Source organism: Eutrigla gurnardus, assembly GCF_963514095.1.
Source record: "Eutrigla gurnardus genome assembly, chromosome: 1".
In the NCBI taxonomy this organism is placed as follows: domain Eukaryota; kingdom Metazoa; phylum Chordata; class Actinopteri; order Perciformes; family Triglidae; genus Eutrigla; species Eutrigla gurnardus.
Window position 1 is genome coordinate 30789538 of NC_139915.1, and position 24563 is coordinate 30814100.

A 24563-nucleotide genomic window follows, 5' to 3' on the forward strand; every position below is an offset into this window, starting at 1 on the left:
GCCCCCCCCCCCCCCCCCGTGACCCTGAATACAGGATAAGCGGTAGACAATGGATGGATGGATGTTTCCAGAAAGCTGTTGAATTTTCCCAGTGTGATCTATTTTCCTCAGATAATGCCAACTCGTTATTCGCTAAGATATCATAGCTCTTGAGATCTTAGATATTGTTTTTTAATATTTTTTTATTTACATGGTTTATTTATCTTTAACAGATTCAGATACATCCTTTCTCTAAAATGTTTAAAATCTGGAAATGGCAATTCACTTATCTCAACCTCAGCAGATAAAACCAAAAGCTTTGTGTTTGGCCAAATGCCACCAAGATTCAGTAAAAAGGGGAGGCATCAGGACGCAAAGAACTTTGAAAAAATAAGGAGGCCGTTTACATCTCTAATTGACACAATAGATGCTATATGATGAACCAAATTACTGACTGCACTATATTATAATTATCTTCCTTTCTTCTTCGCACTAGAATTATTAGCCATTTCTTTTGAGGTTCCTTTGATTTCTGTTATTATTGCCTCTTGTTTTTTCAATTGTTTTTTTGTTTGTTTGTGCTTGTAGTCTGAGGGAGGGTGAGGGATGGAGGGAGGGAGGGCAGGGAAATGAGGGAAAATTAGTAAAATGTAAATACTGTACCTCTGTTGTAATTGCATTACATGTAATTTTTTTTAGTGCTCAACAAAAAAAACGTATTAAAAGAAAAAGGACGCATCTTTGTCATTTTACAACTGCAGATGCTTCACGCTGCCACTTTAAGTACAGCTACTGTTCGGTAGCTGAAGGCATTTTAATTGAATTCAGGCTGCAACTCGCTGCACGTCAAGGACTCAGGACTGTGTAGGCAACAGACTGAACAGGAGAGGTAGCCTCTCTTGATATACAGTAACAAACACTCAGCCGTTTATTATAAACTGCACTAAGTATCATGAATTATGTTGTTTAAAATAGTGATTATAGTGCGTTTGATTGTTAATGGGGAGTGATTTCAAGGCTGCCGGGTTATCTTCAGCCAAATATTTAATCAGACTGGGAATGACTAATTATCTTAAAAAAACTATGAAGTACACAATATGGTGTAGTCAGGAATATGTATAAAACTTCAAAGTAAAATTTTAACTTATAAAGCTTACTTTTCACTTGACACTATGTGACTTCACATTGCATTGAAGTGTTGCATTATATTACACATTTCTTAATTTAAACATCATTTGGAAAGCATTCGCTCTCAAATAATTCACGATGAAACATTTCATCAAATTGTTTCGTTTCTAATTTGAATCAATTTTAAATGTGATTTTCATTTAGTTTAGCTCGTCTACCTCCGAGCTCTTTAGATCAGATTCATCCAACAGCAGCAGCATTTTAAAGAGCAACGTTTAGCTTAGCTCGCAGTTTAAAGTCACTCAACCCCCCAAAAAAGTTCAAATCTTCCCGTGGACAGAGTTGTGGAGTATCCGGAGGCGAGACATGACTTCATCCCAGTCCAGGTAGGCGCCTTCGAGGTGTCGCGACCGGCCTGGCATGCTCGTGTAGTTCTTCCTCCCGTGCAGCAGACGCCAGTTATCAAAGGTCACTATGTCACCTGAAACACCATAATAATAAATAGCACTTAAAAGGAATACGTGATTCTATTCAGAAAGACTTTCTGAAATATGACTTGAAATCCTCTGAACATCCCAATAGCTATGACTTCATTTAATGCACAGACATAAAAACATTTAAAAAATCATCTGTGGCCGTGGCAGGACCGCAAATCCTGTACTTTTCCGGTTTTGCGATGCGTTCAAAGTCTTTTTGTTCTTTTCCAAATGACCTATTCTGCCTTTAACAAAGTATGAGGGTATATTTGATCTGATCCTCACTTCAGGAGAGGAATTTCTTTTTGTCAAATTAATATAGTTTGTAAATGACAATCTACTTCTTGGTCTTGGAAGAAACAATCCGGTTCTACTATTGGTAGTAAACTAGACATGCTCACGTTAAAGCAGAAAACAAGCTTGTTAATCAATCCATCACATTTGGTGTTTTTGTTTTTTAAAAAGGTTAAAAGAAGACACCCTCCTCCAAACTCTTTACATGCTAATACATCTCTGCAGCTTGCAGCAGTCTTGTCCTTGTTACACTTTTTTAACTTAATGTTCAGGTGAGATTTTTGAAAGTTTAGGCTTTCAGACGTGCTGGTTGGATGGATGCTTTCCAACATGGAGGACTGAAGCCTCCGGCACCATCCGGCTATAAGTCGATGTCCTTAATGTCACGTATAATATCCTTGCTTCATCTCTGTCACTTGATGCTGCAGCCTCTGCAGAGCAGCGGTTATTCAGGGAGGGTTACACCACAATTGAGGTAATTTGATTTGTTCCACACTGACAGTCTGATGTCATTTAGACCGTAATGATGACAAAGATGTTGTTGTTGTCACTGTACCAGTCCACGTTCTGTCTCGTAGAGCATTAGTGCTTAAACCTGCATGAGAGGGTTTTATATTTGTTATGGTAAATCGAGCTTCCAGAGGTTTTCGTACTCACCTGGCATCATTGTGTAGGTGACCACGTTCTCTGGTCGGCCCAGGATACTCGTAAAGACCTTCAGTGCTCTGTAGAAGGGCTGGACCTGATCCACGGGGAGGTCTAGCACCGAATCTCTGGTGGCATTGTTGAAGTTTATCCTCTCAATTCGGCCCTTGGCAGTAGTTCTGCTCAGAGAGGAGGGGGACATGAACATTAGATAACACATAAATATTATTAAGCAGCTTAAATAGTGGAGAATATACTTGGCAATACTAATTCTGAACAGCAGATGGCAGTGTCTCATTAAAAATCAACTCCACTGCATTTTTCTTTTTTTATGTTATTTAGATTTTTGCACGGTCCTCCATAGCAAATGTGTGTGTGTGTGTGTGTGTGTAGGTGTGATAATACATTTAAAAAAAAGATGATCTGAAAGCCCATCTTACTCGATGATGTAGTTCTTGGACTGCAGCATGAAGTCGCAGTAGTCCGACCCCGTGTCGGTGAAGTCCACCTGGAGCGAGCTGAGTGTCCTGAAGGCCTCTGGGTCTTCTCTCTGCAGCAGCTCGGCCATGTGGAAGCCGTCCACCACCTCGCTCTCCCCTCCCTCCTCAGCCTTGTTGATGCAATGCAGGAACTGCACCTACAAACAGCGCACGCACACACATGCTCGTTTTCAACTCCAACAACATGGAAGCCGGCAGTCAAAACCAACTTAAAAGCAGCACATGAATGCATAAGTGACACCATATCTCTTTAGTGCAGTTACATCCTCTAAACAGACCATACAAAGTCAGATTTTACTCACTCCAGGTGGGAAGTGCAAGGCAGGGTAGTCTGTATGGAGATTGAGCCTTCCAGAAGTGTAGGCGACATTGTTTGCCATGTATTTGTCCTGGACTTGCCATGTGTGCCTGAAGACAAAGATAACATTCATTAATAAACTCTTACACGTTAATTATTTAACTTGGGCTTTAGAAGATAAGCAGCAGCAATTAGGCTGTGTGGAGAAAAGGATGAGATGACATGAACTTTGCAGGGATCCCTGCAGGGGGAGGGGAGGGGGGGCAGCTTCACAGGAATGCTGCAGACTGTAGTCTCTGAAGTAGATACTTCATTGGGATGCAGCAGGAGTCGAGCACTAATGAGGTAAAGTTATCTTCCATGTTCTGTTTGCATGCCTCGTTTGGATGCCTGACTCGTTTTTTTTCCTCTGATGGCAGACCTTCAGCTTTAGTGTGCAGCGTCTTTTACTTCCAGCAGTATGAGCTCATCCGCTGGCAGTGGAAAAGCTTTACGCTCCAAACCTCTGTTCTGACTGAGTGCACCAGGTAATTCCTCTGGCTTAAAAAAAAAAAAAAAAAAAAAAAAAGCTGGAATGCTCTTAGGTTGTTTTCCCAGTCTCTGTCCTCAAGTAATCAGCACAGCAGTAAGTCAAAGTGATGAACTCTGGTGTGATAAAAGGGGCCAACAGACACTCTCTAAGCTTCTCCATGGAAACTAAATTAATCAAAAGCTACAGATAATTGACCAGCGGGGACATTTTCCTAAACGTTAATGTTAAGTGAGAAGCAGTGAATATCTAGCTGTTATTTTTCCTGATTCCCTGGAGAGGACATGTAAATAAAAAACGCCTTTTGTGTTTAATTCTTTAAAAAAAATTTTTTTTTTTTTTTTTACTAATAACACTCTCTGGGCTTTGCTCCAGCTAAAATATCATCAGTGGAAAAAAACAGCACTTCAGGATTTAGTGGGGAGTCAGATTTTTAAACAGCGGCTTGGCTGAGGATGACAAGAAGAACGAGGGGATGAACGTCACAGAGTCTTACCCGTAGAACGTCAGCCTGAGGTAGCCGATCCTCTCGGCCAGTCTGGCCACTTGGCCTTGCTCCGTCGAAGCCCCCTTCAGGTAGACCATGCCAACGCGCCGCAGGGCCGTGAGCCAGTCCAGCGCGGCCTTATCGTCGCTGAGGACTTCCTGGAAATCGGCCGTGGGGATGCGCAGCTTGGAGTCCCAATAGTACCGCTCTGAAATGAGAACGGGGGACATGGAAACTTCGTTGAGTGGAGATTTGCGTGCGTAACTTTCATTTCAGTTTCTTTCCATCTGACAAGAACTAAGCCGAGTGTCTGCAATGCATGAAGCTTTCCACCCAACAGTGTGTCTTTGTCCGGTCCTGTAGCTGCTCTCTATCATTGCAACGTCTGTCCTTTTTGAAATGCATATCCTCTACATGCCACACAAATAAATCCCAACCTTTTTTCCATTTAAAATAGTGCATTAGCAGGCTATAGCATAGGTGCGAGTTATAGCCACATACAGAATTCACAGATCTGTTTGAATTCACTTAGATCATTCACAAGATAAGTCTTTTGATCTAAGACACCTGCATCGACACAATCCAGTTGTTAAGCAGAACCTTTCTGGAATGAGCGATGGCATGGAGGACGCCAAATCCCTCATCCTTTCCACACATCGCTACTTTTAGGGCACATTCTGTTTGAGATGATGGGACAAAAAATAACAACAATATGCAGTTAAGTTGTCTGATGTGGAGGAAATCAATGCACGCATGAACATATGCTTTCTAATCGCATAGAAACACACACCATGAATGTGTAGTGGCTTAAAAATACAAGTAATGTTTATTAAATGTGTCACAAAAAGGAAACACAATTCATTTCTAACTTCGTTTCTGGCCCAGCGTGTCTTTCATTTTGCAAACGCAGTCAAGATCAAGATGAAATAGCTTGCTGGGAAAAAAAAAAAAAAAAATCAGCCAGTCTCCGTCAGACAGACACACACAAGTGGAAAAAATCCTCCCATGCTCTCTACCCAGCTGGCTCGCCTCCTTCTTTTCCATGCAGCCCGTCTCCAGTGACTTCCACAGAACCAGCTGCTAAGTGCATTGCAGGAGGACGAGGAGGGCTTGAAGGTGGGGGAGACGGTGTGTACATGTCTGAGGTTTTTGCACGTCTCTTTTTCGGGTACCGGACAACTTCAGGCGGTTGCATCACAAACACGTTCATGCGTATTTCATCCTCCTCTAAAGCGTTAAGAAACAATGACTCTGAGGGACGTAAAGATCTACAGTTGCAACAGATGATGAGGAATTTCAGTTTGTTTTTTTTAAAGGCAGACCGAGGTGCAGTGATCATCATGACTCGCAGACTTCCCTCCAGGCTGTTTGTGCCACAAACGATCAGCTTCTGGCCAAACAGTTCAAAAAGGTCATGACCCCCCCCCCCCACGCTTGTTAGAACTTGTTAAGAGGAGGGCGGAGGGGAAAACAAAAGGCACACAATCAGAAACTGGGGCAAAGGTCAAGCTCGAATGTTACAATCGCTCTCGTGAAACTAGACCCGGATGTGTTTTTCCGTTTTTTTTTTTTTAAAGGTGTCAGAGCGGCGGCGGCGTGGTCCTCGTTGCTGTCGAGGGAGCTCACAGTGCGGCGGCCCGGGTTGAACAAAGAGATGATAACTTTGTGGGAATGCCGGCCTTCTACTTGGGTTGTTATCACACGTCTTAGATCACAACAAAGACTTTTTTCCAGCTCACGCTGTCAGCAGATTAAAAGGATAAATGACGGCTGTAGATACAAATCTGGTCAAATATAGAGCCAATAAAATGGAGCTTCACTGGTGAAGAAATACATTTATTTAACTAATGGACTTTAGTAATGTTTCAAAGTACTTGAAATACTCTTTTCTAATGCAATTATGCTAAAGTACTTTTCAGATAAAAGTTTTTATTCATAAACATGATTCATTCACTGAATACATTTACTTTTAAGACGATTTTGTGGTCCTTTGGTCGGTTACCATTGTGTTTGTAATCTGTCTGTTCTGTCATCATTTTGCTACGTTATTAACTAATTTTGCGCTGCGTCATTGTACACGTGATTTGATTTTGTTTGGTCTACTTTTTGTACGTCTTCAAATCTTTTATGTTAATGCATCAATAGTAATAATCCTGTGATGTCATATACATATATGTTAGTAAACACTTGGAAAGGGGCCATTCTGGCAACTTTTACTCAGAATAATATATAAAAGTTACCAAGTGGCTGGTGAACATAGGGGACCATTGAGCATCTAAAAGAGCTAGATATTTCCCTTGGGAGTAGGTGGAGACCAAAAACAGAGCTAAATCAGAGTGACTAATATTAAATTGTTATACGTAGAAGACATGTTTCCTTATGAATGAACGTATGAATGTAAAGAAGCAACTGTTTTCTAGCTTCTAAACTAACCGTTTGTGTTTACAGCTTGTTCCCGCGGCTCGTTATCGCAGGTTTTACTTCGTGTAAACTCACATGCGGTTTTCTCATGGACAGACTACGCTGGTGTGTGTTTGTCAGTCTGACAAGATAGTATATGTGCATACCCCCCCTCGGTCGTGGTCTGCTTCAGTGGCTTTTCCAGATGAGGAAACCTGAAGCCTCAGGCAGCTCATGGCAGTTTGGCTCTGCGCTCACTGTGCTCTGTTTAAGCTCGGAGGGCTGCGTGGCTCCTGCAGCCTGGGATCAGTTTTTTTTTTTTTTTAAATCACTGCAACTACCAGGAGAGCTTTTTGTTTGGACTTGGTTAAGTTTTATTACAGAGCTCAGATCAGTTCAATGGGCCGTCTGTGGAATGCACAGTGGAGGCTCGGAGCCAGAAGGGCAGGAACAACGTTGTTGTGGTTGTTGTTGATGTTGAAGGAAGAGGCATTATAATTTAGCTGTTTAAAATAACAAAAAACAAGAGAAAAACAAGTTTTTGTGATGTTTCAGTATGAATAAAACAGTAATCAAGTACTTTTGCACACATACTTGCTTACTTACCTACTTCTTTTTCATGCTTTTTTAAATACATTTGCTCTACTTGAGGGAAACACTTGACTTTATACACCACACCACTTACAGAATATGATGCATTCTTATACATTAAACTACCAAACAGTAGCTAAATGATACATATGTAAATTAGCACCATGACCAACTATTACACACAAGTACACATTCATTCAACAATATACCACTTTTACTTTTGATACTTTGAGATATATTTTGCTGACAAGACTTGTTTTCTTTAGTGACATTTGAAACACAGGAATTTCACCTGAAACAGTATTCTTAATATTTCAATATTGCCGTTTTCACTTCCCTCCCTACTGCATGTAAAGCATCTTTTGACTGACTTTCTCATTAAATCAGAAAGATATAAATCATTAACACCGTTTTTGTCCCTGTTCGTACGCATGTTAAGTGGATGCAGCTGAATTAAACCGGGCATTTCAGACCCAACTCGGCTTGTTAACAGCTGCAAGGACAGAATCTGCTTAATGATTAATGATGAGTGTTCGTGAGGAGACGCGGCGCCCATTACGTCGCCATACGGCCAACATGTTGCGCATTCATTACTGGTAATTCGTGACACAACTTGCTCAACTAAATTGCCAAACTGAGTGAGTTGAAAAAGAGAAAACCACCACGTTTGGTAAGTTGCTGTGATTTACGTCTACATTTTGGACACATTTTTGTTCTACGTGGGAGGAATGGGATCGCATTGAAGTGGCTGAACAAAGTGCTTGACTTGTAAAAGTCAAATAAGAAAATATTTTCGTCTTTGAAGGCCTTCGTAAAAGATTTTAGAACATTGAGAAGGTTCAGAATAACCCAAGTCCAGATGTTTGAAAATAAAAATAAGAAACTTTGTTCCCAAGTTCACAATTGCCATGTTTGTGTTTCACAGTGTGAATAATGTGTGTGTTTATATTAACAGAGCTGCAAGAAACTCCCTCCACTTATTCATAAGCTCACCTTTATCTATGAAACACACCTTTATCTATGAAACACACCTGGATGACGGTGCACTCCCAGTTTGGTGGAGACAGAGTGAGCAGTGTTCCCTCCACAAACCAATCCAAACACAACTCTGTCTCCATCAGCGAGTTTATCTTCCCCCAAATGTTTTACTGAGCCTCGCATAGTTTGTCAAATTATGTCCCATTTGCCAACTTAACACTCGGCGCTTTCAGCATTATTTTAAAAGCGCCAGAACTGAAAAAAATCCAATCATTATAATCGCCAAGCTTTTCCGTGCAGTCTGATGTAAAAAAGAGATGACAAAGAGAAAAGGATTTAACCCAAATATAGCTGATCCGTGAAGGAATTAGAGGAATAGACGAATCATAAACTGCGTGTGGGTGAAAACATGGTGAAATCTGTTGAAAGGAGGCCTAATTTCTCTTAAATCAGACGTCTGACGTGTGGAAGCTTTGGCTGACCACTGTTTCTTTTTTTTGTGACAAATCTGAATCCAGCACACGTCACAATGATGGAACACACACACACACACACACACACACACACACACACACACACACACACACACACACACACACACACACACACACATACACACATACACACATACACACATACACACACACACACACACACACACACACACAGTTCGGAAAGGAAGGTCCTGCTGACTGTCAGGTTTGAAAAAAAAAGAGTTTTTCCATCGATGGACCTCACAGCTTTGTTTCCAGGAGCCTTTTCTGTCAACTGAGGAGTGATGACTCGAAGGTTAAATCCAGACCAGATGGCTAAAAAGGGAAACACCGGCCAGACGTTGAATTGACGAATCAGCTGCTACTTGGCTCGGTTGAATCGCTTAAACTTTATCTCTATAGCAACTATAGCTAACAACTTTAATGTAGCAGTGAAATGATGTGAGAGACTGCTTTGAAGTAGACTGCTCAACTTAAAATGTAAAAACGCAGATTTACCACTCCTGTTATCCTCACATTTTCCAACATATGCATCCAACATATAACATATCCTTTGGGTCAATTCGGCCCCAAGCAATTTAAACCTTCAGAAAATGTGTGTAATCAAAAATTGTTACCCAGGTATGCTTCAGGTACTTCATGTGTCTTTGTTGAAAAAAACTAAATAAACCATTAAATAAAACGTAACCCTCCCTCCCTCCCTCCCCTTTATACATCCAGAATACGTAATCGAAAATAATCGGACAAATAGGCAAATCAGGAAAAAGTTTCCCATTCAATTAGGAAAAGTCACAGAATATCAAGCATTTTTTTTTTTAGAGAAGTTAAACATTGAATGGGGTCAAATTGACAACAGGAGGGTGAAGTAAGTGAATAATGGCATAAAAATGCCATATTTACATACAAATTTATTACGGCCAAAAAGTTTTTTTTTTGTCCCGTCATGGTATTGCTGAGATATCACATTGACAAGCATGGGACGGACCCACAATCCTAATACCTCCGTCTAAAGCTTTGGCCGGCTGAAGGCATATAAAGTCTTTAAACAGACTTTAAAAAAAAAAAAAAAAAAAAAAAAAAAAAAATAGGTCCTTGGACAGGCTGTCCTAAATAGCTGAATATACTCAAAATCATATTACAGACGCCAGAAAGGGATGTGCAAAGTGTTCCGTTAACACAACACCGGGCGTCTGCGGAGGCAGATGTATCGACACGTGCAAACGGCCTGTGGTCATAAATTCTCATCTGGACGTCCACACAGACAGTAAAGCAGAGATCCTGTGAATATGTGCAGAAAGAAGATTCACCATCGCTGACCTTCATGGCTAAGTGGATGTGGAAATTATCATTTGAGTTTAATGGTTTGGAGCATGTGAGCTCAAAAAAAAAAAAAAGCTGCTATGAAAATATTGTCATTCATGCACTTAATAACGATTAATAGGCTTCTTCAAGAAGTGCTATTCCCCACAGATTTATTTTGTGAACTCTGTAGAAAAACAAGATTAAGGATTTAAAATGGGTTGAATGTGTGCTGGTCCTAGTCGGCGTACTGGATCAACTTTAACTGGTTTATGACACTTATCAGAGTGTGCTGGAGTCTGAAAGGAGTCTTGTATTCCTGTATGTCTGGATTTACAGCACGCACGACCACGTCACACAGATTTCCACAATGCAAGAGACTGATAGTCGAGGTAAAGACATGGTAAAGTGCCGGGGATGACAGACATCTCGAGCTTACGGTTAGATATTTTTCATGTTTTTTGTTGTGACTTGAATAGTCATCTTTGTTTTTTTTTTGGTCAATTTTCTGTCAATTTTCTTAAGTTTCATGAAATCCATCAAGCTTATCATTGAGATATATTTTTTATTATATTATATATATTATATAATAAAATAATATTATATAATATTATATAATATATTATATTATATTATATTGAGATATATACATTGGACTATAAACAACACTGTAACGACACTCAAGAATTAACTAACAAATCTACAGGGTCGCCCATGAAGTTGGAATAATTTGCAAATGTCTTGTCTTTTATAGCGCCAAACAGATGTTATGCATGAATTCATTTCAGCTGGATAACTGATTATCCATAATGTAATCATTGCACCTGGTCAAAAGTGATTAATGATGCATTTAAATAACAATAAACAGAGGATATATATTCATAAAATAAATATATGATTATATTGTATAATTGACTGGCGTCCTGTCCAGGGTCAAACCCTGCCTTCGCCCAATGACAGCTGGGATTGGCTCCAGCCCCCCCGCGACCCTGAATACAGGATAAGCGGTAGACGATGGAAGGATTCTATTGTACAATTATATAATAAATATTAATATAGATATATAATAATAATATATTATAATAAATAAATGAAATATTCTAACTTTATGGGCAACAGTATATTATTATTAAATTGGCTTACTGTTACTGTAGTTTTTTTTACCGATGGCTCGATACAAACAGCAGCAGCGTTGATCAATACAACAAAAATCCAAATTTGAACTAGATGCAAGAAACAATAAGAGACCATGTTGCAATGACATCACGTCAGCTGCAACGCTAGATTGGGCCAAGGGTGTAAAATTCCCAATGTTGGAAGTTCCCTTCCGAAATTCATACCCCCCAAAATCTCCAAAAGGTCAAACGACACCCATCTTGCAGGGTTGCAACACTATTCCTGAGAAACAGAAACACTCATCGACTCACAAGGAGAAAACAATACTAGAGTCACTGTCATGGCTGCTAATAAGAAGGATTAAAATAAACATTAATATTAATTTAGCGACCCACTGGATGATGATGATAGTAAACAGGCGAAAACCTTGTAACTGTTGCTTTGTGTGTAAATCAAACTTTGTTCCGCGGAGCTGGACGACATGTGAAAGGGAGGCTTGGCCAAAGAAAGCCAGGCAGCGGTACTTACTTCCATTAGCACAACGTAATGCCGTTACTGTGAGCGATCGTAGCGGATGACTCAACTTGTCACAGAAATGACATGGCATTAAATCGCTGAGGGCGAGCAATCCAAACAGTTCACTGGATAACAGAAATGAAGACGAAGACTCCTCGTTAAAACTACCGACGTGAGCAGGTGGATCAGCGAGAAAAAGCTGTCAGCTATGTGTTTGGGCAGATTTTGACTTAAAAAAACAACAACAAAAACAAAAAAAAACACATTGAACCGGTTTCACATCCCTCTCTTAAATGCCAGTCACATGAGATTAGTCATGATTCCCAGACCGACTAAACAAACATGACAAGCGCAAAAAATGTGAAGCCTGAGACGATGACATGGTTCAAATATTAAAAGCATCTGGCAAGTGTTTTGCGTAAACCGCTGACGGATTTATCGGTGAAAGGGAGAGTCACCGCAGATAAGGTGGTGAGTGACGGCAACGTTGCTGTCGGGCGGAAACCTTGTATGTCTGAAACCTTTCCATGAACTGAAGAGAAGAAAAAAGACACTGTTATTAAAATGATTCAGTTGGTATTATGTCTTATAATTACCAAAGCAGCTGACTTAAATGTGCAGTCTTTAAAATGGACAGCAGGGGGCGACTCTTCTGATTGCAAAATGAAGTCAGATTTGATCGGAGGTGGGAGAAATGATCGATTCTATGATGAATCGCGATGCTTTGTTGAACGATTCTGCATCGATGCATTTTATAAAAAGTAATGCAGCACATCAACTGTATCATATCAACAGGAATTTGTTTGAAAGATTTCAAAGAAATATGTTTATTATATTTAAATCCAAAATAGAGATGCATCGAGAATCGTTTAGGAACCAAACCGTGACCCAGAGTCGTAATAGAGTGATTCCCACCACTAGATTTGATAAACGTCTATGAGAAAATTACCCTGATTTCACTAATGAAACCTTATACATTACCTCTGTTAACATCGTGCAGAACAGCTGAATGATGAGGCAGTTCTGTTCTTTTGCAAAAAAAAATATGTAAAAACCCAGCAAAGCTACCAAACATGCCACAAATATGTCGTAAAATTAGGAAAATAAAGTGTCCAAACAACTCTGTATTGGGATATTAGAGACTCGTCTGTAAAAACTCCTCCGTCTAATGCAGCGGGGAGTTTGTGGTTAAATTCTTCCATTTCACATACCTACTGGCTCAGGGATTTGTCCGTTCCCAAGGAAGGAAATACTGACAACGGTGAGCTTGTGTTTGGTAAGAACATGCAGATCTGTTCTTGACCCTCACTCTGAATCGGTTTTCCATATGGCAGAGGCGGTCTGAATGAGACTTTATACAGCTGTCAACCCCTTTCAGGAGAGCTGTGAAGCTTTTCACCGTTTCACTGATAGAAACACGCTGCTTCATCGCTCCGTCAAGTTTTTTTTTTTTTACGTTTTGGAGTGGATGTGCGGGAGATGCTGACAGATCACATGTGCATCCACGAGGCTACAGCTGACATCTGAAAATAAACAGAGAAGTTGAGATGCGTGGAAAGTGCATCTGCTGTCTTGAGAGAGACAGAAAACTTGTTCTCGTTGAGTTTCCACATTTGTGTTTTATAACAAGGTTAAAAAGCACGTTAAAAAGTTTTCATTTGAAAGTAATGGTTCCCCCTTGAATAGTACTAGTTCCACGTCTCGCTCCAATAATAGCCGAACGACATGCTGCGGTTTGAGTCGCACAAGTCCATAGAAACGGTTAAAAAGCAAGAGAAAACATTACTTCGGACATGAAAGTGGGGAGGGCTAGTTCAAGGCTGAGTAATAGCCCCCAGAGCTCCAATTTTCATATTGACCCCACAGTGTCCTGCGCTCGCTTAACTTTTGCTGTCGAGAGCTTTAACAGGCGCACTCGGGCCCGTAAAGATCGAGGAGCGCTGCATGAAAACGGAAACAGAGAATCAAAACTGTGGACCACGCTTCAGCGAAGTCTAACGTCACAGAGAAGTAAAGGAAGCGTCATTGTACGAGCCAACAAAAGCAACAAAAAAATATCCTGAACGCCGCTTATCATCAATCTTTTGGTTTCTGGTATTTTTCGGTGGAATTTTTTAGGTTCTCACTCAGGAGGAAATAATTAAACCCAGACACAGAGAGAGAGATTGTGTGTGTGTGAACGTCATTTTGTATTGTGTTTGAACTTCCAGGAGTATTCCTGGCTCAGAGCTGATGGAAAAAAAAATCTACTCTACATAATGATCTGTTTGAGACTGTTAGGAGGGGGAGATCTGTTGACACTTCGACATGAATGGAGGAGCTCTGCAACACACTTGCAACCTTTAATCAGTCTGGATGAGAGCAGGAGCCACTCAGCCCTGTGGGTCCTTCAGGACCACGTGTGTGTACACAAACCGACTGCAGTCCTTCGCCCCCCCCAACCCCCGAACACCCCAACCCCCCTCCCCTTCCACTGAAAACGCTGCTACCTTGTTCCACAGCTGAACTCCCTCCTCTGCTGTCTGGCAGACAGTAAAACGTATTAAGTCACCGTAAATGTACTGTAAAATGAGTTCTCTCTCCAGTCTTTCCCTCCTTAACAACCTTCGTTATGTTGCTGAGAAATAAATGTGTGGAGGAAAAGGTTTTCATTATAACAGCTACACACACACAGACTAACAGAGAGCTGCTGCTTAATTACAATGGACGCTAACGAGCATTTTATTCACATGCTCGCTCCATTACTGCCGTTGCCTGCATTTCAATTCCAAATATATTTCTCTTTTAATTGCCCCTTCTTAACAATTAAACATTAAACACACCTAATTTAGACAACTTTGGTGTTGTTCGGTACGAGTAAGCGTGGATCTATTCAATGCCTAACAAAAAAAAATTCACAACAAACTTCCTAATAGCAGAAGGAAATTAACAGAATTAGATCAGCTCGTTTTTAATAAATCCCAGTGAGTGTATTCCCTGTATTCATAACAAAACAAAAAAAGTGACTATTTCATCACATCTGCAGTGAAAATGAAGCATTTATCTGTCCGGTCACTGAGAATCTAAATGCTGCTGCGTGGATTTAACACAGTGTGCATCCAGTGTTAAATAGTTTGTAAGTATGACAGTATGGAAAGTATCATCTGTGACAAGCTAGTTTTGATATTTATGTACAAGCACGTAACACTTGCATGCCCAGCAGACAAATTACTGTTCCTCAGATACCGCTTTGAAAATGCAGTAATTCCTGACAGTGTTTGTTCATCCTATTAATTCTTAAGACAGCGGCGTTGTGATTTAAAACCATCTCTTTGATCAACAACAAGGGGGGGGGGGGGGGGGGCGGGCGGTAATCAATTAGAAAAGTGTTCATTAGTTTCAGACCAGTGCAGTCCAATCAGTGCAGTCCGAATGCATTATGCATATTCACTTTTACAATACATTTATTTATAATATAATAATATTATAATTATAATAATATATAATATAATATTATAATCATAATAATATATTTATCCACATTTTGCAACTGGCAGAGCCGCAAGTGTAGTAGCGACGCCTGAGTCAGTGTTTTTTAATGTCCGCACCCAACTTTATACATTATTATAGTGGTCCGATTGCTAGGAATGAGCTCCGCGCTGGTCTATAAGAGGCCGATGCAGCTGTGGGCAGTGGTCAAAGCCACCCACAGTAGTCGGAAGATAAAGGCAAAACAAACCAGTATTATATCAAAGTAGTAGATTTGTTTATACAGGTCTACTATACTATACTATACTATACTATATGTATATACTGTCTTCTTTTAGCCTAGTTTTTGGCTCCACAGTTTCAGGATTTAACCGATTTCCCTGTCCATCACACTCTGACTGCCCATATCTCCCATCGTGCATCAAGCTGGACTGTATTGTTTGCATGTTCCAAAACAACACAAATGTAATTTATTTTATTATTTTGTAATATGTCTGTTCTGTTCACACTACGGCTTATTTTGGTAGTTGTCTTTTTTTTTTACTGGTTTATGTTTGATGGTGGAAACAGTGACGTCACTGCTACATCTATTGACACAAGCTGCATTTCACTGCAGTTGCATTAAAAACGGATCATTATCTCCATTCCGATAGAACTGTTGTATTAGACTGCATTAGTTTATGCTAGATGTATCTAATGAAGTGGCAAATGAGCGTATGTCTGTAGGACAACCATCAGCTATACTTACATAGAAGTACTAGAAACCGATCCAATACGTGCACTTCTGCACAATAAATATTTAAATGGATGAAAGCTGGACTGACCGTTGAGGAAAAGCTCTTCCTTTAATGCTCGTCTGGCAGTAGAAGAGAAGCAGCGTTTCTTCAGCCACTCGGCGTCAAACACGCTGGTGTGCTTGTCGGGCCACAAAATGGAAACCTGTGGAGAGACAAAAAGCTTATTGATCCAAGATTGACCTGTCGCTAAGCCCCGCCCCCCCACGCTGCTCCACCGTCCAGCCGTCAGAGCTACCACGGAGCCCACCCTGTCACTGACCGCACTCCCTGAATAAATATCATCTTGTTTTTGTAAAGAAAATATTCCAGAGAGAAGCAGGGTTTACAACATGCATTTGAAGGATATATCCAGGATGTCATAGCAGCATCGAAGTGCAATGCTCGTTAATGTACTTTGTTTTTAACATAGAAATGTAATGTTTTAGATACTTGCACAATGTTTCAGCATGATGAACTCCACAAAACCTACCTCAAGAAAAAAAAATGTGGATTTCCTACATCCACCATCTGCTTTTTTAATACTCGTAGGGGCTTTTGGCCAATACCACCATTGAATGTTTCCTATAGCCACAGGCCGTCATGAAACCACTGCTGGAGCACATGTTTACTATAACACTGGATTATCCAGTAAATACAGGAAACAATACGGAAAACATTACTGATTGAATTTTTTCCTCAACACAAGCACAGTAGTTTGACAACACGATCATGTTGAAGCTGTTTATAGCCGTGTCCCTCTCAGGGATGCAGCTCGCAAAAGGTGGTTCCTAAAAGGTCAGACTGAACACATGCTTCTACCGAAATGAGATCGTATAACACCACAGTTTATGACCGGGCAGTTTCCCTCAAGCAGGCAACAAGTCTAAGTGGCATTCATGATACTTTTTTAGAAATGAGAATATTAGCGTGGACGTATCATATCATATTAGATTAATGATGCGATTAGTTCAGAAATGTGATGTTTAAGAATGTTTCCATCATCGATTTATCTGACAAATATTTCTCCATTAACTGTTTGGTCAGAAAAACATCAGACAACAGTGAAAGATTCTCGTCATAAAATGTCTAAAATTACAAAAAAGGAGGTGTGCGTGGAGCTACAGGCCTCCGTAGCTCCGTATCGCTTCATTACACCGCTAAAATATTCTGTTTCAGTGGGGAATATGTCACAGCAAAGAAGCTAATGGCGCTCTAACTTCTGTTCCACTGGTACTTGAGGATTTTTGTCTTGCCTTGGGTGGAAAAGTGTCCACTCTAGACACTGGAATTTCAAATAGTACAAATCTATGGGCATCACCATAACACAAATGAGCGAGGCCCCCCTCCAGTTAACCCTGAGTGGGCCCCTTTCCTGCAGCACAGAGCAGGCGACCCTTAACATCTTTCATAGAGAGGATAGGCAATCATTTACGGGGAAATCCACGGGCTCCCAGCGAGAAGAGATGAGATGCTGCTGCCGACTGCGGCTGTGAAGTCAAATCTGCTGTCGCACTTTTCTTATTCAAAAATGAAACCTTGTTTTTTGGTTTTTAAAGTTTATGCAACCAAAATGCCCAGTGGAATAATAGAACTGTGTGGAGGCACAATCACCACATTTAAAAATGTTTTTTTTTTAGCTTTAAACTACTTATACAGCTGTATGATGAAACACATCAATACTGATGCCAATACTGATGTTTCTTACCCCTTTTTTATGGGTTGAACAAAAAACAACAAAATGGCTCAACAGGCCATTTACAGGCCAATACCCTCTTATCTGCCTCTGAGCATCTTCTGTCTCAATAATTTGTTTTTCCAGAGTTACACAGCGGGTTGAGTTAGATTTGGACCAGGGGTAGAAGTTACACTTAAAAGGAAATGATCAGGATGTAAGCTATGTAACTATAATAAACTTTTACACAGCCAGTTTCAAACATACAGAACATCACAGGACCCTGAAAAACAAATCAGAGCGTACCTTGTTGTCATTGGTGACCTCCACAACGTCGACTCCCACGTGGATATCAAGATCGTTTATCATCAGTTTCCGGGCCTGAGCAGACTCCAGAGTACACAGTGGGCACTGGCAGTTGTCTCTCAGCCAGGTGAACGGGTACAGACTGTGGCCTCCATCCTCCCACTCCACCTCCACCATCCTCTCCTCATCCAGGGCCTGGACATGGCTCACCGAGTGGCGAGCCAGCGGGATGGAGGCAGAGCCCAAAGTCTGCTGCCCACGAAGCTGAATGGAAGCCAGACAGGAGGGCAGCGGACCTGCAGCCCGCCCTGGTCTGTGACAAGCCCTCAGAGCCTGGCAGGCCATTGCAGAGGTGCTCCTCTGCAGGGCAGACAGGGTGAGACGTGAAAACACACCCGTCCACATTTCAGCCAACTATGTCTCCAGATCAGAAAGGGCCACCAGCTCTGTAGTTAATGAGAAAGGGAAGTAATGAAATGAGAAAAATGGGTTATAGAATACATCAAATGTATTTCATCTTAAGCTAAATTCACTCATGTCACAGCTGGCAGCTAATAAATTGTCAGAATGTCAAAAATTGAAAATATATGAAGAATATTTTAACCTACATTTTACATCATATTTGTCAGATGTTATACAAGAAGCCAAATTTTGGTCCTAAACTTGTTTTGGAACGATGCCAAAATCTTTGGATTCAGTTCAAAATGTGGACTCTTCCAGGCAGCTTTGAGAAATTGTGACTGGCAACTGTGCCAACTGGAGTGTTTTCCTAAGCCTAGTCTGCTGACTGTGTTGGTAGGATCTGGGTAAAGCTGCAGGCAAAACAGCAGCATTATTTTAAGAACCAAAATACAAACTGTGCTCGAGTCTATAATCCTGCAACTTTTTTGGGTTCTGTTGTGCAATTTCTAATGTGCCAGACACATTACAATCATCAAAATGATCTAAACTTAATCACACAATTACTTTCTTATCTGAGGTACTTCTCTGTTTGTTTATAATATGTTGCTGTGACTGTATAATATGTTGGCACTGCTACGCCTTCAAGTTGAGCTGAAATGAAAAACGCCCTTTTAAGCCTTTTAGATAACACTCCCGGTCAAAGTGTGTGTACCAATTTAACGATATGCTGAAAAAAATATTTCTAAAAAAGTCCCTTCCTTTTTTTGATTCAAAATCCAACATTTCTTCACAGAAAACAAAATATGACACTTGTTTACATCACCTAAACATCCATCTATCATATTAAACATATACAATTAATTTGCATGTCTTCTCAATATCACCTGACGTGGTAGGCAAATCCCATTTTCCCCAATCTCAATCTTAAAACACAGGCACAGATTATGTCATCATCACCTGTCAACTCATTAGATCAGGCAGATATGTTGGTGTCTTGTAGTTGACTAGTCAACTTTACTTGTTTCCAAAGTCAATCCACTTTCTTGAAGCACCTGTAGTTTTACTTTAAATGTGACGTCAGGGATTAGCACAGGCACATGACGTTACACCCATTAAAAATAACAACAACCCAAACAAACAGGAAAAAAGCAAAACTCCCTGCCGTGTAACGTTAGTTCACGTACATTGAGGTGTTTGACAACAGCTCGGCCGACAAACAGACTTTATTTTTAACGCGTCTGGGTGAATACAAACAGAAGCTAACCTGTTAGCACGCTAGTGAACGTATAAACGCTACAACCCACTTTCGGTTTCAAAACGCTAGCTAGAGAGGCTAACGTCACTTCGCCGGTTTGCTTTTAAAAGTCGATGCGTTAAAGTGCCATTCAAAAAAACAGATTTTAATAAACTAAAGTGTTTTTCGGTGACGTTACCTGTGAATGTTTTTGAAAACGGTTTCCCCCCTACGAGCGTCGCCTCTGCCAACAATACGACCGGCTTTCTCTCTGTGTGTGTTTGTGTGTGTGTGTGTGAGAGAGAGAGAGAGAGGAAGTGGGTGAAAGGTGAACCGAGGGTGCGTTTGGGAAAGTCACTCCGCGGCGCGCGCCCGTGTGTGACGTCGCAAAAATAAGTTCAATGTGCAGTTCATCCGCTGAGCTTTCACTGCACGCCTGGTTCCACTGACGTAATTACGTCAGCGTCCAGGTAAGGCATTATTAGCGACCTGTCAATCAAAAGGTAGCCCCGCCCCACATCTACCCTGTTTTATGCTCTACGTGACTCTAAATGAACATCATGCTGCATTGGAGAAGATTTGAAACTAGAGATTGAGACCATAAACTCATGTTTACAATGTTTACTGAGATCATTTGCAACCAAGAGGAGTCGCCCCCTGATGGCCAGCACAGAGAATGCACGTTTGATGCACTTTGGCATTGACCTCACTTTTCAGAACTGGGTTTACATTAGTCATAGAACAACTTTTTATGTTCTTATTTTCATATGCATATCATTCCAGTCTCGTATATCATCATTGTTGTTGTCGTAGAGGGGTGCTATTTATTATTTATTAATAGGAACGTTTTCGTTCCATTTAATAAATCGTCCATTTTTACTTTCCCTGTTTTTTGACTATAATATAACGTGACGTTTCTTCCAACAACGGCGCTCTCATTTTAGTGGAGAGCATCTGATTGGATTTTTTACGAACGCACCCACAATCATTGCAAGTGCATGAAAGTCGCACCCTTTCTTTTAATAAATAACAGTGGTCAGTTAGCTACAATAGCACCACCCAACAGCTATTTCTCCTTCGTTAAAAGTCTGTAAGGCTGGCTTTAAATCTGACATAGATATTATATAAACTCAAAAGCTTATGAATTCTCGGCAGTATTTTCCACAGCTGAGTGAACGCACAGCCGTGCTTAAATCTGAGAAGATCTTCGACATTAGAGCTTAAAAACAAAGACCTACGGAGGGGAACATTTCGCCTTCCTTAATTGCTGTGTCGAAGATGATTGAGCAGGCTGCTGAACCACCGAGTGTTTGAATGGGCTATCTGCTGGCTAGCAAATGAGGTGTTCAAGCACCATCTCTGGATGGATGAAAAGGAACTGGATTCCTGTGTAAACAACTTTAATGCCCACCTAACAAATATTTGACTCCAAGACCTGATGACCTGAAATAAAGGAGATCACATCTTCTTCATCGCTTGCCTTTTACAGTCAGTGTTGTACTGCAATATATGCACTTTAGTAACATTTGTTTGTGTTTGTTGTGTATCTTGTTGTTATAGCTGATGCTATAGGCTACAACATAGTAATAGTAATGGAAGGCTACCAAAATAACCAATAAAAACATGGCAACATAAGTCACTATCTTGCTCGAGGAGTAATTACTTCTACATGCTCACACATGATTGTTTGAACTATCAACCCCATCACCTGAAAGAATACCCTGTGAACTGGACGACTTGTTCACCACTAGATGGGAGTAATTCCTACACACTGTCGGACGCAAGGACTGGTAAAAATTTGCATTTGTCATTTTTCACTCAATCAAGAAACACATGAATCAATAATTACAGTAATGTAAGCTTTCCGTGTTCAGGCCTTACTCTGTGCAGGACGTCTCCTATCCGAGTGACACATGCTGACATGTGTCCATATGTTTTTAAATGCTTCACTCTGCAATTATTAACCAGGCTCTGACACACTCTCACAACTAATATTTCAGTGTCATGACATTACCTGTACTTTGCACGTCTTTCATGTATTACACGAGTTGTAGAATGGACCTTGTTACACCAGTACAGCTGGCAAGTCAACATGGACCTATAGACACCAACGAGTGGTTGGTCAATCAGGGACCGCAAAGCCTGGACAACGTTCGCCGTCTACACAAACAACAGGACAAAGCTTCCCTAATGACACACCACCAACATCTGTATAAAAGGCCCTTCTCAAGACTGAAGAATTGTCAGACTCTTGATCCAGTCTAACCAGTCTATCACAGGGCCGACATGTAGAGACAGACAGGTAACCAGTCTATCACAGGGCTGACATGTAGAGACAGACAGGTAACCAGTCTATCACAGGGCTGACATGTAGAGACAGACAGGTAACCAGTCTATCACAGGGCTGACATGTAGAGACAGACAGGTAACCAGTCTATCACAGGGCTGACATGTAGAGATAGACAGGTAACCAGTCTATCACAGGGCTGACATGTAGAGACAGACAGGTAACCAGTCTATCACAGGGAGACATGTAGAGACAGACAGGTAACCAATCTATCACAGGGAGACATGTAGAGACAGACAGGTAACCAGTCTATCACAGGGCTGACATGTAGAGACAGACAGGTAACCAGTCTATCACAGGGCTGACATGTAGAGACAGACAGGTAACCAGTCTATCACAGGGCTGACATGTAGAGACAGACAGGTAACCAGTCTATCACAGGGCTGACATGTAGAGACAGACAGGTAACCAGTCTATCACAAGGCTGACAGACAGGTAAGGGCTGACATGTAGAGACAGACAGGTAACCAGTCTATCACAGGGCTGACATGTAGAAACAGACAGGTAACCAGTCTATCACAGGGCTGACATGTAGAGACAGACAGGTAACCAGTCTATCACAGGGAGACATGTAGAGACAGACAGGTAACCAGTCTATCACAGGGAGACCTGTAGAGACAGACAGGTAACCAGTCTATCACAGGGAGACATGTAGAGACAGACAGGTAACCAGTCTATCACAGGGAGACCTGTAGAGACAGACAGGTAACCAGTCTATCACAGGGCTGACATGTAGAGATAGACAGGTAACCAGTCTATCACAGGGCTGACATGTAGAGACAGACAGGTAACCAGTCTATCACAGGGCTGACATGTAGAGACAGACAGGTAACCAGTCTATCACAGGGCTGACATGTAGAGACAGACAGGTAACCAGTCTATCACAGGGCTGACATGTAGAGACAGACAGGTAACCAGTCTATCACAGGGCTGACATGTAGAGACAGACAGGTAACCAGTCTATCACAGGGCCGACATGTAGAGACAGACAGGTAACCAGTCTATCACAGGGCTGACATGTAGAGACAGACAGGTAACCAGTCTATCACAGGGCCGACATGTAGAGACAGACAGGTAACCAGTCTATCACAGGGCTGACATGTAGAGACAGACAGGTAACCAGTCTATCACAGGGCTGACATGTAGAGACAGACAGGTAACCAGTCTACCACAGGGCTGACATGTAGAGACAGACAACAGACACGATTTAGAGTCATCAATTAACCTATCCCCATCCTGCATGTCTGGATTGTGGGAGGAACCCGGAGAGAACCTACGTTCACACATGGAGAACATGCAAACTCCACACAGAAGGAACCTGAACCTGAAGCAGTAACTGAACCCGGGACCCTCTCGCTGTGAGGTGAGCCCTTGCGAAGGATTGACTTTTTGAAAATGTTACATAATTGCCCCCTCTCTGCATGATGCCAATAATCATTTCCTCTGATTGAGAAATTAAAATATACAATGTGGGTGAAAGGTGATTCCTGCACTCTTCGTGTACGTCATCGGCGGGCTCAAAGTATCCGTGGAGTCAGACTTTGTACTTTGCTGTGTGACATGACATCACATTGCATCATTGCACACACAACACAACACAACACAGTGTGGAGGAATTTAGGAATTCCTTCCACTCAAAACGACTCACAGAATAAGAAAAAAAACAAGGTTCTTTACATCTCCTTTCCTCATAAATACCAACTAACCAGCTTCTTCCTTAAAAAAAAAAAAAAAGCACCCAGGAGGGCTGTGTTTGTAATTTACTGAAGACCTCAAAACCTTGTAAAGCAATCACGGAGGGGAACTTTGTAATTACGGAGCACATGGCAATGCACAGTGTTTATAGTGCTCCCGCCACATCCAGGGGTCCAAAAACAAGCAATGGTTTAATCCCACTTTTACATCATTAACTACTAAAAGTGACCAAAAAATGGCGGGAAAGGATGGATGTTTTGACACAAGACCAAAATCACGATGATTCCTGCCATGAAACAAACAAACAAACAAAAAAAAACATGCTCTTGCAACATTTCAAACACAAACTGTTTATTTAAGAAGACATGACACAATGCGTTTGAGAATATTGTCACACAGATCGGTGTTTGACATCGAAGTCCATGAGTGCTGCCTGCAGTCTTAATCCGTCGATGCATCACATCTCACCACGTCTCCTTTTTAAAAAAAAAAAGGTAAACAAGAATAGATATATAGATATTTGCAGCATCTATTTAAAAAAACAACTTTATATAAAACAATGAATATACATTAAGATATTTTTTGTAATAAAAAGATTTTGGGCCCCTCACAGTATTTACTTGCGTACTGTACATTTACCAGGATTATATCAAAACGCGTCACAAACATTAGCACCGAGCTTTAAAGCAAAGAAATACAACACGGTTGTCTGTGTGTAAACCGTGGAAACAAGAGCAACAATAATGGCTGATCACGTCGGGACCTTTAAACCTCCGCCAGATACCCCAAAACTCACTTTTCCAACTTTTGGATTCAAAATCAAATCAAACACAAAGTGTTCAGAATATGGACGCTGACAGACAGGCAGACATGTCCAACATTTTACTTAGTGCTCAAGTGAATCAGTCTAGAACTCACTCCAGGTTTTTATTG

General features: G+C 41.1%; 1 protein-coding gene across 1 annotated transcript; it reads right to left on the minus strand.

Moving 5' to 3' along the window:
• Window positions 1-7: 7 nt before the first annotated feature.
• On the minus strand, window positions 8-19890 carry bbox1 (butyrobetaine (gamma), 2-oxoglutarate dioxygenase (gamma-butyrobetaine hydroxylase) 1). The gene is made up of 8 exons (XM_084024620.1): window positions 19788-19890; window positions 17953-18398; window positions 16023-16137; window positions 4346-4544; window positions 3325-3430; window positions 2963-3159; window positions 2535-2701; window positions 8-1588 (listed from the first exon to the last, which is right to left on the minus strand). Exons 2-8 carry the CDS (start codon window positions 18355-18357, stop codon window positions 1428-1430), a joined length of 1350 nt encoding a protein of 449 aa, XP_083880746.1. The 5' UTR covers window positions 18358-18398; window positions 19788-19890; the 3' UTR covers window positions 8-1427.
• Window positions 19891-24563: the final 4673 nt, after the last annotated feature.